The sequence below is a fragment of the Lipophrys pholis genome, assembly GCF_963383615.2.
Source record: "Lipophrys pholis genome assembly, chromosome: 7".
NCBI lineage: Eukaryota > Metazoa > Chordata > Actinopteri > Blenniiformes > Blenniidae > Lipophrys > Lipophrys pholis.
In genome coordinates this window covers 31,511,412-31,527,037 of record NC_137638.1, presented here as the reverse complement: position 1 = coordinate 31,527,037, position 15,626 = coordinate 31,511,412, and the positions used below count along the sequence as shown (strand labels likewise).

General features: G+C 42.2%; 1 protein-coding gene across 1 annotated transcript in view; it reads left to right on the top strand.

Annotated features, from left to right (window-relative positions):
* fras1 (Fraser extracellular matrix complex subunit 1) overlaps positions 1-15,626 on the top strand; it is a 442,407-nt gene that overhangs the window by 249,846 nt on the left and 176,935 nt on the right. Inside the window, exons 23-27 of the mRNA XM_080467793.1 lie at positions 3,720-3,860; positions 5,362-5,502; positions 5,644-5,784; positions 12,249-12,534; positions 14,802-14,886. Coding sequence (XP_080323919.1) covers positions 3,720-3,860; positions 5,362-5,502; positions 5,644-5,784; positions 12,249-12,534; positions 14,802-14,886 — 794 coding nt within the window. The remainder of the gene's footprint in view (positions 1-3,719; positions 3,861-5,361; positions 5,503-5,643; positions 5,785-12,248; positions 12,535-14,801; positions 14,887-15,626) is intronic.

Below are 15,626 nucleotides of genomic sequence, written 5' to 3'. Positions count from 1 at the left end.
GGAGGCTTCATTTAGACTAACATACTCATCTTTACGTAGCCAGGTTTCTGTTAATCCAAAGAGATCAATGTTGTGTTCGGTTATCAGATCATTGACTAGAAGAGCTTTGGATGATAAAGATCTAATGTTTAGGAAACCACATTAAATTTTTTTGTCTTGATTTTGTCTAGTTTCACACTTGATACGGATTAAGTTTTTGTAGTCATTAGAAGTTGTTTTCCTAGGTTTAGATAGTTTTATACTTGTGGTGGTCCGAGGGATAGACACAGTCTCTATGGGATGTTTGACTAAGTTAGCTATGGTTGGTGACTGCCCAGAGGGAAACTCAGAGAGGCGTGTAGGACTGCGACGCTGTTGCCTGGTCCCCACTCTGGTGCGTCAGGATGGAGGAGCTAAGCTTTTAACTATGTTTCTAGATAAGAGGTACGCTCCATCCAACGTCCCTCCTGATGAGACCAGGCTTGCCCCAGAAGGACTTCCAATTATTAATGAAGCCTACCGAGTTACTGGGACACCACCCTGACAGCCAGCGGTTAAAAGATGACGTGCGGCTAAACATCTCGTCACTGATGAGGTTTGGGAGGGGGCCAGAGAAAACTACTTCGTCTGAAATGGTCCGCGCGTGTGTGCACACTGACTCTACGTTAGCTTTGAGGACCTCAGACTTCTTCAGGCGAACGTCATTTCCACCGCAGTGGATTACAATCCGTTTAAATCTCCGTTTACTCTTGGTCATTAGCTTTAGCTGGGACTCAATGTCGCCTGCTCTGGCCCCAGGCAGGCAGCTAACTGTGGCCGCTGGTTGTCCTAGGTTAACGTGTCTCACTATTGAGGAGCCAATAACCAGCGTGTCCTTCTCAACCAGCGTGCTGCTGAGTGGGGCAAACATATTGGAGACACTGACGGAGGCCTGCGGGGTGTAGCGGGGGTGTCCGGTAGACTTCTTGCTGCTACGTTTACCCCTGGCAGTCACCCAACCGCCCTGTTCCCCCGGCTGCTCGGGGGCCACTGAGGGGGGGGCTAAAGTTAGCAGCTACCTGCGCTGCTAAGCTAGAACGCTCCGCTCCAGCTAAACCTGGCGGCTTCCTACTAGCTACAGGGCTAGCCCTAAGCTCGATAGAGAGGAGACTTTCCTCAAGCTGACTCAGCCTTGCCTCAAGTGCTACAATAAAGCTACACTTTTCACAGGTGCCTGTGTCATTAACTGAGGTCGAGGTGTAGCTAAACATCTGAAATTTGGAGCAGGAAAAAATAGGAGGAGAGGAGGGGGAAGCCATGACGAGACAGGTGCTAATAGGAGCTAAAACAGAGCACAAACAGAGAGAAACTGGAAGGCAATCACCTTTTCGGTTTAGGAATCCGGTTCTTTCCGTCCGGTTCTTTTCGTCCAGTAGTTGGGTTTAGCCGCTCACCTGCTCTGAGCACCGCTCACCTGCAAAAACAATGAGGGAGGCAATAGCCAGACCCAGCCCAAACGTGTCCACGTCTTGCATCGTTGCCGGAGCCCGTCCGTCTGAGGTTCGCCTTGAAAATGTCTTCGTGTTAGTCCAGCAGGCGTGCTGCTACTTCTCCGAAGGGGAAACAGCAAAACCTGTTGCAGCCGATCAACATCGGAAGAAAGTACTCGAGGGGGCCTATTGTGAAGCTGGTATCTCTAATCTCAACAGGCTAAGGACAGTTTTTATCGCCACAGCCACAGATTCTTTTTCAGTGATCTGAGAGCCGGTAGAGGTATGAAAACCCGACTCAGAGACTCTGGAGCTGAAAGTATCAGACTCTCCCTGAGATTCAATATCAGAATATTTACTCTGGGTATTCTGTGTATTTCTGCTTGTCTGATGTATCTTGGTGTTGTATGTACTGTTGTTTCCTCTTTTACCCTCTGAAAAGCCCTTCCAGGGACGAGAGTTGCAAATTAGTGTCGAGCTATATACTCTATGTGCAACACATCGGATCGTATCTATGTATATTGCACAGATAAATAAATAGAAGAAAAAAAAAAAGAAGCAGCCCCACCTCACATCGTCGTCATGAGATACCACTTCCGGCTCCCAAGGAACGACTACATTATGACCGGCATCAGCCTGAAGGTTCTGAAGCAGAACCTTCATCTGAGTCAGCTCCCTTATGAAGTTGTCCACTTTCCTAGACAACCTGCCGGAGTCCTCTGACGAGAGGACTCCGGCAGAGTACTTACGGTCCACAGGCTGGTCAGGAGGCAGCTGGTCAGATGACACGGCTTCACAAGGCCAGCTTAACATTCAATCAAGCTGAGTTGCTGAAATAAAGAAAGGACAACAGGCCAAGAGGCTATACCTTCTTTCTTCTGAAAATGAAATCTACGGACCACAAAGCATCAGCGAAAAAAACCAATCAATGAACGCACCATGTGTTGAATGTCTAACCATCGGTGATGAAAAGTCAGCAGAAACACCGCTTGTGCCGCCCTTGGAGGGCGAGATGACTCGCAGCTCCGACAACAGGTCACAGGGCTACATGCAACCAGCAGCAAACAACTGGAAAGCAGTGGAAATCAGCAATGCTGACAAACCACACATACAAACCATCAAGCGAGAAAGTGAAAAGGGACTGAGCCACCGAGAGGTCACGAGTGGCTTTGCTGTCATAACATTCTCGATCTGTGTGAGGATGATCATCCAGTGCTCAAAGCACCGCCTCTGGCAGTCTGAAAGGATGAAATAGAACTGCAATTTCAGTCATAAAGATCCCAGAAACTTTAAATACTTTTTACGTGTAGTCCTAAATTCATAAAACAGTGTGATCTGCTGTCATGCTGTCCTACTGCAGAGCCCCTCACAGATTGTTTTCATGTGAAGCTTTTCCTCCACAAAAGTCACCACAGTTTAATTTATCACTGATTTCCTTCAGTTGAATAGGATTTTCTCAGGTATCACAATTCTATAAAGCTCATCCTTAAAGTGGGACCACCCCTTCCCGTGTGTGTGTGTGTGTGTGTGTGTGTGTGTGTGTGTGTGTGTGTGTGTGCGTGTGTGCGTGCGTGCGTGCGTGCGTGCGTGCGTGCGTGCGTGCGTGCGTGCGTGCGTGTCAGTGGATTGAGAGCTGAAGAAATGGCTGGAGGTGGGTGGAGGTATGTCCCACTGTAACAGGGCTCATCCGTGCTGCTGTGTTCATCCCCCCCAGCCCTAGCAGTGAAAATGGGATAGAACCTTTTAATATCAGCCTGCTTCCTTTCCTCCGCCTCAAAACTAAAACCTAAAAGTTATCTAAAAGGTTCTCATGTAAGACCTCATGTCATCAGATTATGTAACAACTTTAAAATCAATTACAGCGTAATAGTTATTGAACTGCTGCAGTGGGTTTGACTATTCAAAAAAGATAATTCATGACCCTCACAGAAAACTCATTTGGTGAAATTAAAAAAAACAAAGGGCATTAAAGTCTCTCCACGCTCCTGGAGATCTGTGCTGTAATATGTCTTCCATTAGAACGTATGTCCTGCAGAGATTCATCAGTGGAAATTATGTCTTCTGTGGAGAGTCAGTGTGGTTAGAATACAAAATCAGAGTTTATTTGGTTCTGTCTCATTTTCAGGCACAAATACAACAAAACAACATGTGAACATTTGATGAGTGAAAAGAAAAAAAATCAGAAATGGGACAATCCTCATCTGAAAACGGTTTAATTCTCTCTCTCTCTCTCTCTCTCTCTCTCTCTCTCTCTCGCTCTCTCTCTCTTAGAGTGTGACTGGAGCTGTAATGCTTGTCGGGGTCCGTTGCGGACTGACTGCCTCCAGTGCATGGAGGGATACGTGCTGCAGGATGGAGTCTGCATGCAGGGGTGCTCGGTGGGATCCTATCAGGAAGGAGACAGATGCTTCGGTCAGCACAAGAATAAAAAAAACTCATGGTTTTGCAAATTCATATTTTTACACAACATTTGTTTCTTTTTTATTTGTATATTTTTTCTTTCAAAAACACTTCCTGTAAAGTTTCTTTTTAGGGCTTATTGAAGATACATATACACTCACTAGTTTATTACTTTCGCCAATGAAAGTTGGGGTGAAGGTTATATCCATGTGTTTTTATTTATATATTAGTTTGTATGTATGTATTTTACCAAGTTTTTGCAAAAACAATTAATCCAAATGGCTTGAACAGTTCGGGGATGATTTGTCATCATCCAAGTACAAATCCATTAGATTTGGGATACAACAGCTCCTGGGGAGGTCAGATATTTAGTCCATTGTCAACACGCTGGAGCTCTGCGATGCGCCGTCAGGGCGAACGGGTTAGCTGTCTGCTAGCACACTGGTAACTTCGCTCCCTGTCCCCCTTCTCCACTCTCAGCCAATCACAGGCCAACTCACTCTGACAGTGCGTTCAAATAACACATAAGAATGGGAACCAACAGAACATTTTCATTTAACCTTAACATTGCTCGGTGGCATTGGTGAAGGTATGCTCTACCGAGCGCCCTTTCTAGTTTCCCAATGTGAAAGCCATGGTGACAGGAACAGAGCTCAGTGTTACTGGAGGTTTTCGTTGGGCGTAGATTTAAAAATATCCTCCATTAAAAAGCTGCCCAGTGTTTGTTATTAAAACATTTCATTTCAAAGAACCTGCAGCTGAATTTTGATGGTGCTCTCTTGAAAGGTTTTCACTATTATTATAGTATTCACTGATACTATGATAATAGCAGTCACAATTATGACTTAAAGTTTAAATTTCCATGAAATGTTTTAACCTTTTTATTATTGTACATAAATCTTCTCAAATTAAAATTATTCACAATGAAATCTAAAGAATACCCACATAAGGCATGCAGTCCAAAACCAGCCCACAGGATGAGACTGAGGTTGAGAATGACAAAGTAAATACTTTGTGGGATTTTTCAGGATCGAAAGTGAATGAATGTTTTATTTACTGAGGATTTCTGTATTTTCAGTAGCAGATAAAATAAAACACTGAGACGAGAACTGATAGATCAGTGATGATCATTGATGCTTAACACTAGCTAACCTCACTGATGATCAACATTAGCATCGAACGCTGAGGGTGAATTTATAAAAACATGCATGTTGGAGGCTGCAAACTTCCACAAAGTACATAAAGTACATGGATAGATATGTCAATCACTTTTGTAACAGGAGGCATGTATTTAAAAAGGTAACTTCAGGTCAAATAAAGAACACATTCAGAATGTATTTATACTCCTTTGCACTAAAACAAAGGGCAAGCTTAAGCTGTTATGTTATGAAGATGTAACTTCACTGGAGAGTTCAAATTGTTTCTAGACTAATATAAGTTCACCCGCTCTGCTCGGATGTGTTCCCCGTGAAGTTCTCACCTGACGTTGCTTTGGTTTCTGTCTCTTTGTCAGGGTGTGATGATCACTGCTCTCAGTGCCGGGGTCCAGGACGGTGCCAGGAGTGCCAGTCACCGCACGCTGTCCTGCAGGGACACTGTGTGCTGGACTGTGGCAGAAACTACTTTCTAGACGCCTCCTCCAGAGTCTGCAAATGTACCACTTGACACTTTGTTTTTCATGATTTAAAGATTTAAAAGGAAGTATTAATACTGTGCTGCTTGATTTGAAAATGAAAAGCTTTCTGTTTGCCTAACGAGTCCTTTCAATCCTGAGACTTATTTTCATTTTCTTCAGCCTGTTCGTCTGACTGTGTGCTGTGTGACGGGGTTGGGCGCTGTACAGCTTGTCGTGAAACAACATACTTCATGGAGGGATACTGTACCCCCGACTGTGGACACGGATTCTACGCTGAGCAGAAGACCAGGACCTGTCATGGTAATAACACGTCCCATAACAATCCATTACCCACAGAGGCTGGACGATGCTGATGAATATCTGTGGATGAAATTTTAATTTGTTTTTTAAGTTTATTCAACATTTCTGCAGCCTCATTGAACTGAAGTAACTTTTTCTCTTTGATCGAACATTTTGTCAGTCCAAATGGATCAGGCACAAACTGAGGCTCTTCGTGTTTAATCGCTGATTTCTGTACACTTTAACACACCTCACTAATGTTTTCTTTTCATGAGCTACTTAAAGTAAGCCGCAAACAGCATATTCTATAGGACCAGAGTACACAAACAATACTGGATAGTCCCCAGAGATGGCAAAAGTACCCAGATTCCTTACTTGAGTAGAAGTAAAATACTTATGTAAATAAAACGACTTGAGTAAAAGTAAAAAGTACTGATCCAAATATCTACTCAAGTAAAAGTAAAAAGTACAGGCTCTGAAATATACTCAAAAGTACTTTTAAAAGTAAAACATATTTTTATTGCACGATTCAAAGCTATCAAACACAGGATAATTTATATGGAATCTACTTTAGCAATGTTATTATTTGAACATATACTACCTGCCTGGTATCCTAATGTACTTCACTATATAGTCCTTTGGGCATTTGTATTTTACTCTTAAGGTTAACACATCACACTTCTGAATATTGAATTTTGGACCAGGATTAGCTTCTAAACTATGGTGTCACGAAACATGCTCATAGGCCAAACTCTTAATCAACTTTTTTAATAGCACAGGTACAGGTGTGTTATTGTGAGTGGAACACCCAGGGACTACATATGAAAATATCTAAGCTGCTCTAGCTATTTTCTGGTACAATTAACAGTGTGCAATGTCCCTGCCAAATAAATTAAAAATAGAAAAAAGAAAAAGTTGCACACTGTGCATTCAGTGAAGCTCAATGAAAAACCCTTCACATTAAAGACAATTGTTGTGCTCCTCAGATATGTAACTCATGTAACACATACTAGAACCTCTCTCCATCTCTCTACACTGCATCATTCCATCCCTCTTAAAAATCATTCCTGCTGTGTTAAAAAGCCTCTGACAGGCAGCTGAAGCAGGTTGTGGTGTGTTGAGCTTAAGAGACAGGTGGCACACAGATGGAAATGATTTCAGGACGTTCATGGTAGCAATTGGACTGGCCAAGTAGGACTCTAGTTGCTTGGTGTTACTGTCCCGTTGATCTGTCTGCTTGATTGTCAAAAAGAAGTCCTCCTCCTCCGGCGACGACAGAGTCACCTGACTGGGCTGCACTACTCTGCTCCTTCAGGTGGGTTTTGATGTAGTCAAGGCCTATCGGGGATATAAAACCAAATGAAGAAACAGAATTGGCATACAAGAGAAGGGGATGGACAGAGAAAGGAGGGACTAAGAGCAAGGGAGGGCAAGCAAATGAGGGAGTATGGATGGAGCTGTGGAGGAGGAGGGAAGGAAGGGTTGTGGGGTTCTAAGTGGTATTTAACAGGTCCACCAGTCGGTTACGATCCACTTTGTTTGAATGTAAATATAGATGTGAGGGGAGTGAGTTTTAGGATGTTAAGCATATTAAACATAATTTAAATATAACAATGCAATAAAAGAAAGTGATGCAGCACATACCACTTTTAGGATGCCTTCATCAGTAGTCCAGCATGTCCTGAACTTGGGAACAAGAATGGCAGCAGCAATCAGCTCTAGATCAGCCCGCATCTCTCCAAAGTGATGCTCTTCAAGCAGGGGCTTGAAGAGCATCCACCAATGGGCCACAGTACTTGGTGGTGGTGTGAAGGATCTGGAGCTTGGACATGAGCAGTGTGATGGTGGGTACAAGCCACCCCATCTGCACGTTTGCCTCGCCCTGAAGAACATCAACTGCCTTTGCAACTGGGCTCATGGTCTTTGCATATTCTGTGAGAAAAGCAATCTCGGTAGGACTGAACCTGAGAAACACACAGATGCACAAACCCATCAGTGTCTAAGCAGTCAAACACTATGTGATTGAATAATAATGCCCACAAAACCTAAAACTGTCCTTTAGAAGTACAGCAGGGAGGAACGTATCACCTGAAAAGATGGTGAATAAAGAAGCTCGGTGTTCTTGCTGATTATCTCCAACATGTTTACTTACAACAGCCAACCCTACAATTAGGTGGTAATGCAAAGTAAACTGCATCAGAATCTTCAGGGCGCTGCGGACCCCTGCAATGGCTGCTTCTCCTTGTTCCTTCATGATCCTACAATCCTCTCAACAGCATAGAAGAGAGAATTCCACCTTGTAACAATAAAAAATAATACATTATATTTGTATAGTGCTTTACATCTGAAACAGCTTCAAAGGCTTGAACACATCTTAAAATGCAAAGTGTAAACCCCACAAGTTTCACGATAACATTACTGCTGTTAACAGTACTATTTACCTTTTTTGAATTTTAACAGTAGAACCACTGACCTAAAATCATTTCCCCTGATAATGTTTGTATCCATAAGAACAAGAGCATGACTAGCAACAGCAGTAATGTCTGCACTGTTAAATGTTAGTGCTCATTTGAGTACCTAACACACTTGGATGTGGTGCTTATTTTAATATTTTCAGCGCTCAAGAGTACTGAGCCCCAGTTTATGTGCAGCCCTGGTCACAACGTTACAGCTGACTAGTAGAAACAAAGCTAGATTTCTGCCGTTTCTGCTAAAAGCCAAACTGACTGGCAGCTAACGTTGATGCTCGGCAGCTTTCAGCATAGTCTAATAAGAGTAGCTAACCAATCTTCTGCTCATGAACGCGCTCTAACATTAGCTTAGCTAACTCGCTAACACATAGCTCATGCTATTGACTTACCTGTATGTGTTTCCTGAGGTTTGACGGACTGTTCTTGAACGCCAATACTTTCTGGAGTTTTGGTTTGCACAAGATGCAACCCATTCGGCAGGAGTTGTTTTTTGCACCAACAAGCTCAAAAAGGTCAGCCGACGCACATTGGTGTTACAGCGCCCAAAAAAAAAAAAGGCTTAGGCTATATTTATAAAGTAACATTCCTTTTTGGGAAATGTAAGGAGTAGAAAGTACCGATATTTATGTTGAAAATGTAACGGAGTAAAAGTAAAAAGTCGTCAGAGAAATAACAAAGTACCTGAAAAATCTACTTAAGTGCAGTAATGGAGTATTTGTATTTCATTACTTGCCATCTCTGGTAGTCCCACGATCTCCCCGGGTTTTCCTCAAGCAGAGACGAGAGCACAGTTGCAGGTTTTTTTCAGCCCTTGGCAGTCAACAGCAGTCATGTGATTTTGTGTATTGCTCCTATTGGTCATTGAGCTATGAATACATCCCAAGCAGACCTGGATCACCACAAACAGACAGGATCAATATATTTAATCTAGGACTGGTCCAGACCAGTCGATATTTTTTGACATGGCCTGGATCGCTCCAGACTAGGTCTACGACCAATAAGTCCTATCCTTTGATATCACAGAGTGAATCGCGACAGATTTCTTGTACAACGCAAAAAAGAAATCTGTCCCAATCCACTCATTTTGTGGCATGCTTAAGTGAGAGATTACTGTGTCACTTGGCTTTACTGCGGAGAAATATGACGCATAATTGTTGAAAAACATTATCTAAAGCTGAAAAGACTTTGCTTGAAGTTCAGGCTCTGTCCAAAACTAAACACTATGTACATCTTAACCTGGACACAGGTTTTCTTTTATTTATTTTTTTTATGACACCTCAGTTTCACACTAAAACTGGACACAGTTTCAGCTTCTACCATAAAGCAAAAACACCAGGTGGTCTTTATTAAAGATGATAGTTAATCACAGGATGAAGACAGGAAAACATGGAGAGACAAAGACACATGAAAGACTGAGACTTTCTCCACACATCAGGAGTTAGGGCCTGATGAAACACAGCCGGAAACAATCAGGGTTAAGACTGAGTAAGAAGCAGCAACACAGTAGAAGCTCTAGAATAGATGAAAACACACCAGACATCATGAAACATGAAGGCATAAAATGAACCTAAGCTGGAGCGAGAACTAGAATCTCACACCCAGAAGCTCAAGGGAGCACAGCGGAGCAAAACATCTCCCCCAGGCCTAAGACACATAAAACCAGGGCCATGACAGTTTCATCAAATAATGTCAAATGTGCTGTACTGTGTTTCTCTCACCAGATCATGTTAGAATGATTTTTATTATCAGCACTCAGAAATTATCCAAATGACCACACGTTATCACATGAAAATTTATAAGGAGTTACAAGGCAACAAGGGCCATTAACCAAAGGATTTATTAGTTAAACTGACAGAAATCCTGATGTTGTAGGATATTTGAAATAATAAATCCATCAAGATTCACTTCTCGAACTCTTCGTCAGTCATTAGTGATGCTAAGAAGATTTCGTTACAGTCTTTGCGTGAACACTGTGTTGGACTCTTCGACCAGATAGTTCTACCTGACACTCGCTCAACACTCAAATTCATATTTCACAACACATTGGCTGCAGTAATTTTTAACTTCCTGGCTGTGAAATAATGCCGACATATTTCTACCAGCAGGGTTTTTTACGGTGGTACTGGAGGGCTGAGCTAAGGTCAATACTAGACATGAAGTGGATGACCTGAAACCAAGTGACTTCACACCGAGATGTGACATGAATCAGGACTGACAAAGCCAGTGGAGGAAAAGGAAGGGAAATGTAGAATCAGCCATGCACCATGGCAACAGAACATGAAGCAGCATGTGAAAGACAAGAAGAGACACTGAAGATCAACTGTGAAGAACCTTAATCAGTCCATGTCAGGACATTTTTCAGCTTCTTTGATTTAGATTTTTTGGGTATGCACAGTGTTTTGGGTTTCTTCCTCCCTCAACAACCTGTTTAGCTTCAAACATACTAGTTATTCCCTTTCACGAGACATTCTGCAATAAATCTGAAGTAACAAAGTAGCAGAGAAAAACAACATGAAATCACTTCAGTGTGTAATTTGCATCTTAAAGCCCAAACAATGAACAAAGATTAGTGTGGCTCTGTTCCTCCAGGCTCTGCTCCCTCTGTGCTGGCTAACCTTCACACACACACTGTTGTTACTCATCCTGCTTGGCTCATTATGTAGGACTGTCAATCTACAGTGAAAACCATTTACACGAAGTATACAGGACAAAAAATGCTTTAAATATCATGCTTTAAATATGTTCATTATCTCTTGTGGCTTCAACACTGTGGTAAACTATAAGTCAACCTTTAAAAGTACATGTCATCTGTGGCCTCATACATTTCAGACGGTTCTGTAAATGTTTGCATGTGAGAAAGCAGTAAAACTGTGTTTGTGCTGTTTGTGTAGAATCAGATGTGTTAACACTGACGATCTGACAGTTTGTCACACACTAATTGGTCCTCCAGCTTTGTCTGCAGTTAATTCTTATTTTTGTGTTAACGTATATGCTGAAGATCACCAGCAGACTGTGACTGGAAAATCATTCATAGAACGTTACAAACCAGAATTATAACAGAAATGAATTATCCTACACTGTGATAAATGCCTCTTCATGTTGAACATTTCTTAGGCTTGAGGCTTCCACTAATTTATGACTTCATCAATTAAAATATAAAATTGGCTTTTTTTCTAGTTTTGTGAGCTGACAAACTAGTGCTTTAAATTATAACCATCTCCTGATCTGTAAGTATGATTACGTGGCTTTAAACCTGGGATTAGACAGTGTTTTTGGCATCGGCAGAGGAGATGTAATGAGAATGTAGTGTTGGATCTGAAATGAGCCAATCTTTAAAAAGTCCCCAAACAAACTCCGTCCAATTACATCCACGCGTAATACCCCACAGCAGGACCGCAGCGTCTCTGGAGGCTTCCACACATTTCTCCCTCACATGCAGCGTTTTCGTCTGCAGTCCTACGACAGCTCACAGTTTCATTTGGCTTCTGTTGTATTTCCAATAATTAAAGGCTTTAGAGAATGTGACAATGTATTAATTGTAGTAATTACAAAATATCTGTTTACCGCTGGAGTGAAAACTTTAGAAATTTTCACTTTTGATAAGACGAGCCAGTTTGAGTGTCTCTTTCTCAAAAATTAAATGTTTGTTTGTTTTTTGTTTTGACTTAATGAAATGTTTTTTCATTTTCACTGAAACTTTTCTTCAGCATTTAGTTTATGAAAAGGTTACTTTGTTCATTTTAATCACTTTAGTGACTTTTTGTGTAAGACTGTGGTCCTTTTTCGATCCTTTTTTGAACAATGTGCAGTGTTTTGTTATGTATTGGCTCTATGTTTACTTTATTATTCATTTATTACTTTTTTTCTTTTGTATGTACAAATAGTTACATATTTTTTACACATGTTCGAAATAAATTCATTCATTCATTCATTCATTCATTCATTCATTCATTCATAGTGTTACTGTATGTGTTTAATTGTGTTATTTACTGTGGATTGTCTTCCTCGTCTCAGCGAACAGTCAGGCCCCGGTCCTCCGGGTCACCGGGTCCCTGCAGGTTCCCCTGGGCGGATTCGCTCCGCTGCTTCCAGCCTTGCTGGAGGTTCAAGACCCTGACTCTCCGTCAGAGCAGCTCATCTTCCAGCTGGTTCAAGGTCCGAGTAATGGAGAGCTGCTACTGTTCAGAGGAGGAGGAGGAGAGAAGGAAGGCGGTGAGAAGCTGAGCAGGGAGGACAACTTCTCCTGGAACGACGTGACGCTCGGACGGATCCGCTTCAGACACCAGAGACATAAAACCAGGTCAGTCATAGGGGTTTTCCACCAAATAGAACCAGGAGCTAGTTCTTAAATGAGCACTGCCAAAGAACCGGTTCTCTTTCCACCGTTAACGGAGCCAGTGGGAGCCATGTCATTGCGTCACTCCAAAACGTGATATGTCACTGATTTCACCAATTTGGCGCTGACAGCGCTCATCCAGGTACAAGGAGACGGACTGTATTCATCGGTTTAGTCCGGGTCGCTCCATCTAGTTTGACCTGAACCTCAGATGCACCAAAGAGCCAGAAAACTTTACGTCTCTTCGTATCTCTATTGGTGTTTTTTCACGTCCATCTTGCTATAGTCCGGAGCCCTGGAGTGGCCATCGAGAAAATAATAATAATAACTAGAAAATTCCCGGAGGAAATTTTTTGTTCCTGCCCCCAGCTGCCGACCGACGTCACGACACGTTCATACAGCGCGAGTCAGCGTGTTAGGTCGCCAACATAACACACGTTATCAATTTTCATCTAACCCTAGCAGGTTGTCAAAAGTGGGCGGGACCCAGCGAATTAGCTAGTGATGCGTAATCCTAACCCCCCATCCCTCCCCACCACCTTTAGGCCGTCCCCCAAATATCAGCTCAATCGAACAAACTTTGTTAGCATGCTAACTAGCATGCCAGGCTAGTACCCGTTATCTTCCTGACAATTACACCAGTTACTCCCCAGATGTCCCTGTCCTGGAATCTGGTCTTATCTCACATGCTAATCAGCAAAGCTAACTAGCCTAGCATCAGCATTAAAAAGCATTACGTGTGTGTGTGTGTGTGTGTGTGTGTGTGTGTGTGTGTGTGTGTGTGTGTGTGTGTGTGTGTGTGTGTGTGTGTGTGTGTGTGTGTGTGTGTGTGTGTGTGTGTGTGTGTGTGTGTGTGTGTGTGTGCCCGCGCGCGCGTGTCTGTGTGCATTTTGATGGACTGGATGCTGCCTCTTTAAAGCTTAGGCAAAAGAGGTCAGATTTCGTCATTATCACTCCTCCACTCTGGTTCTCCTGTTGGAGCCCATTGTCCACTCTGCCCATCTGACAGGACACATTAAACATAGTTGCCAATCCTGACAGCGCTTCTCGAGGCTGAAAAGGCAGCAGGCCAATGAATAAACAAAATATGATCCCCTGCCCAGGTTTGAGCCATTAGATTAATGTAGACAGGATAGAAGATTGCTTCTCGTAATTCACGAACTGATCTCAGGTTATTTTGGGTCCGTACTACTGCAGCAGCAATAACCAATCAAAGTATAAGCATAAGTATTTATATACGTGTACAGCAGATCAATAGCCTTTCAGCGTCTCACAAGGCTGAGTAAAAGCTTTCTTATCAAATAAATCTCAACAAGATACCAACATTTAGAATCTGCACATAAAATGAGATTTGCAGTTTTCTCCACAAGTCCTATTTCTTACTATGGTCAAAACACACTGTAAATAGACCCAAATAGATCCGGGTGTAGTGAGAAATCAAATATGTGGTCAGAGGTTGTAATTGAAAATAAAAGTCGTTGAAATGCACGCACGCATGTACACACATTCTTTCTTCTCAAACAATTTCTTACAATGATTAAACAATCTATGGAAGGAACTACACACAATCGGGATGGATGGATGGATGGATGGAGTCAAAGGACTTTTGTGTGCATTGTTGTTTGCTTTCACCATGGAATGATTGGCTGCAGCGCTGAACCCACACAGACTTTGTGGAGGAAGTTATCACACATATTTTAGTTGCAGAGAATAAACATGACTTTGGAAACAAAAAGAAAACAAACCCCAGAAAGGATGTAGGCATGGGTAATAACACAGAAAATATATCAAAATGAAACATGCCTGAAATTTGATGAAATGAGTGGATCAGACCCTGATAGTAGCCAGCTGTTGAAGCTATTTATTGTACTACATATATCATTCAATGGAGTCCTTTCTGGTAATGCTGTGTTGATGTGTTAATGCTGGGTAATGTGTGTTCTGTTTAGTGACAGGAATCTGCACAGCGTAGAGCCAGTGAAGGCGATGTGTGTCTCCTATGATAGGATTAATTTGTGTGCAACTGAAAGAGCTAATTTAAAATTGTGATTGCTGGATCCATTACCACCTACTTCTGTTCTGGGAGTGACTTGACTCTGTGGTTCTTTTCTAATATTGACTCTGTTTGTTCACACATCCACAGATGAAGTGCATTCCCTCTGAGTAACCAGGGTACACATGAACAACTCTTTCTAACTTAACTCTGACTTAAAACCTGTTGTTTTGTGTAGAACCAGTGAGTTCAGCCTGCGTGTGGCCGACCCTCAGCTCTTCTCTCAGCCTCAGACAGTCTACGTTCAGGCTGTGTCAACACAGGTGAGCACATAGTACTTTCATCATGATGAGTCTGTCCACTTCCCATTAAAGAGAACTGTTTCCTGACATTACTGTTCCATCTGATCAGTGAGGGTCAAAGGTTGAGCTCTTCTGTTTCATTTTCAATGTTTTGCTCTGTTTTTCTCTATGTGAATACATTGAGCATCATAAAAGAAACCAGAACTAAAATTTTTCTTCCGCATCATGTTCTGTCATATTAAAGCCACTGGGGTGTTTTCATTGGATTCCTTATATATATATATCCTATATTGTGCATTTAACTCAGATTCTTTCAGTTTTGTTTCATTGAATAAAAACATCAGTTAAGCACTGGTTTTACAAGTTTTGTTTCTAACAGGGCCATTTGATCAGTCTATTCTAAAACAGCTTCATATAAACTGTCATACACATAAATTTGATATTTGGAACTTCCGCTTCCGGTATGCCTGAGTAGAGACGCTAGGAAGGAACAGCCTGTATAAATGAGGAAACTTCACACATAGAAGCAAGATATAACAAGAAGAGACTACGACAATGACCTTTACCCAAATATCGGGAAGAAAAGACCCAAAAGTGGGGAAATGCGACTTTGCTAAATCTGTCCAAAAGAAGCTAACACTGAATGCTAGTTTAGCTCACAACGACAATGGGACCAAGATGCTTATGCTACGGAGCTACGTAAGTTCCGAGAAGAATCACAATCATAATAGAATCCCAAAAGCGGATGGAGGCTTCTATTG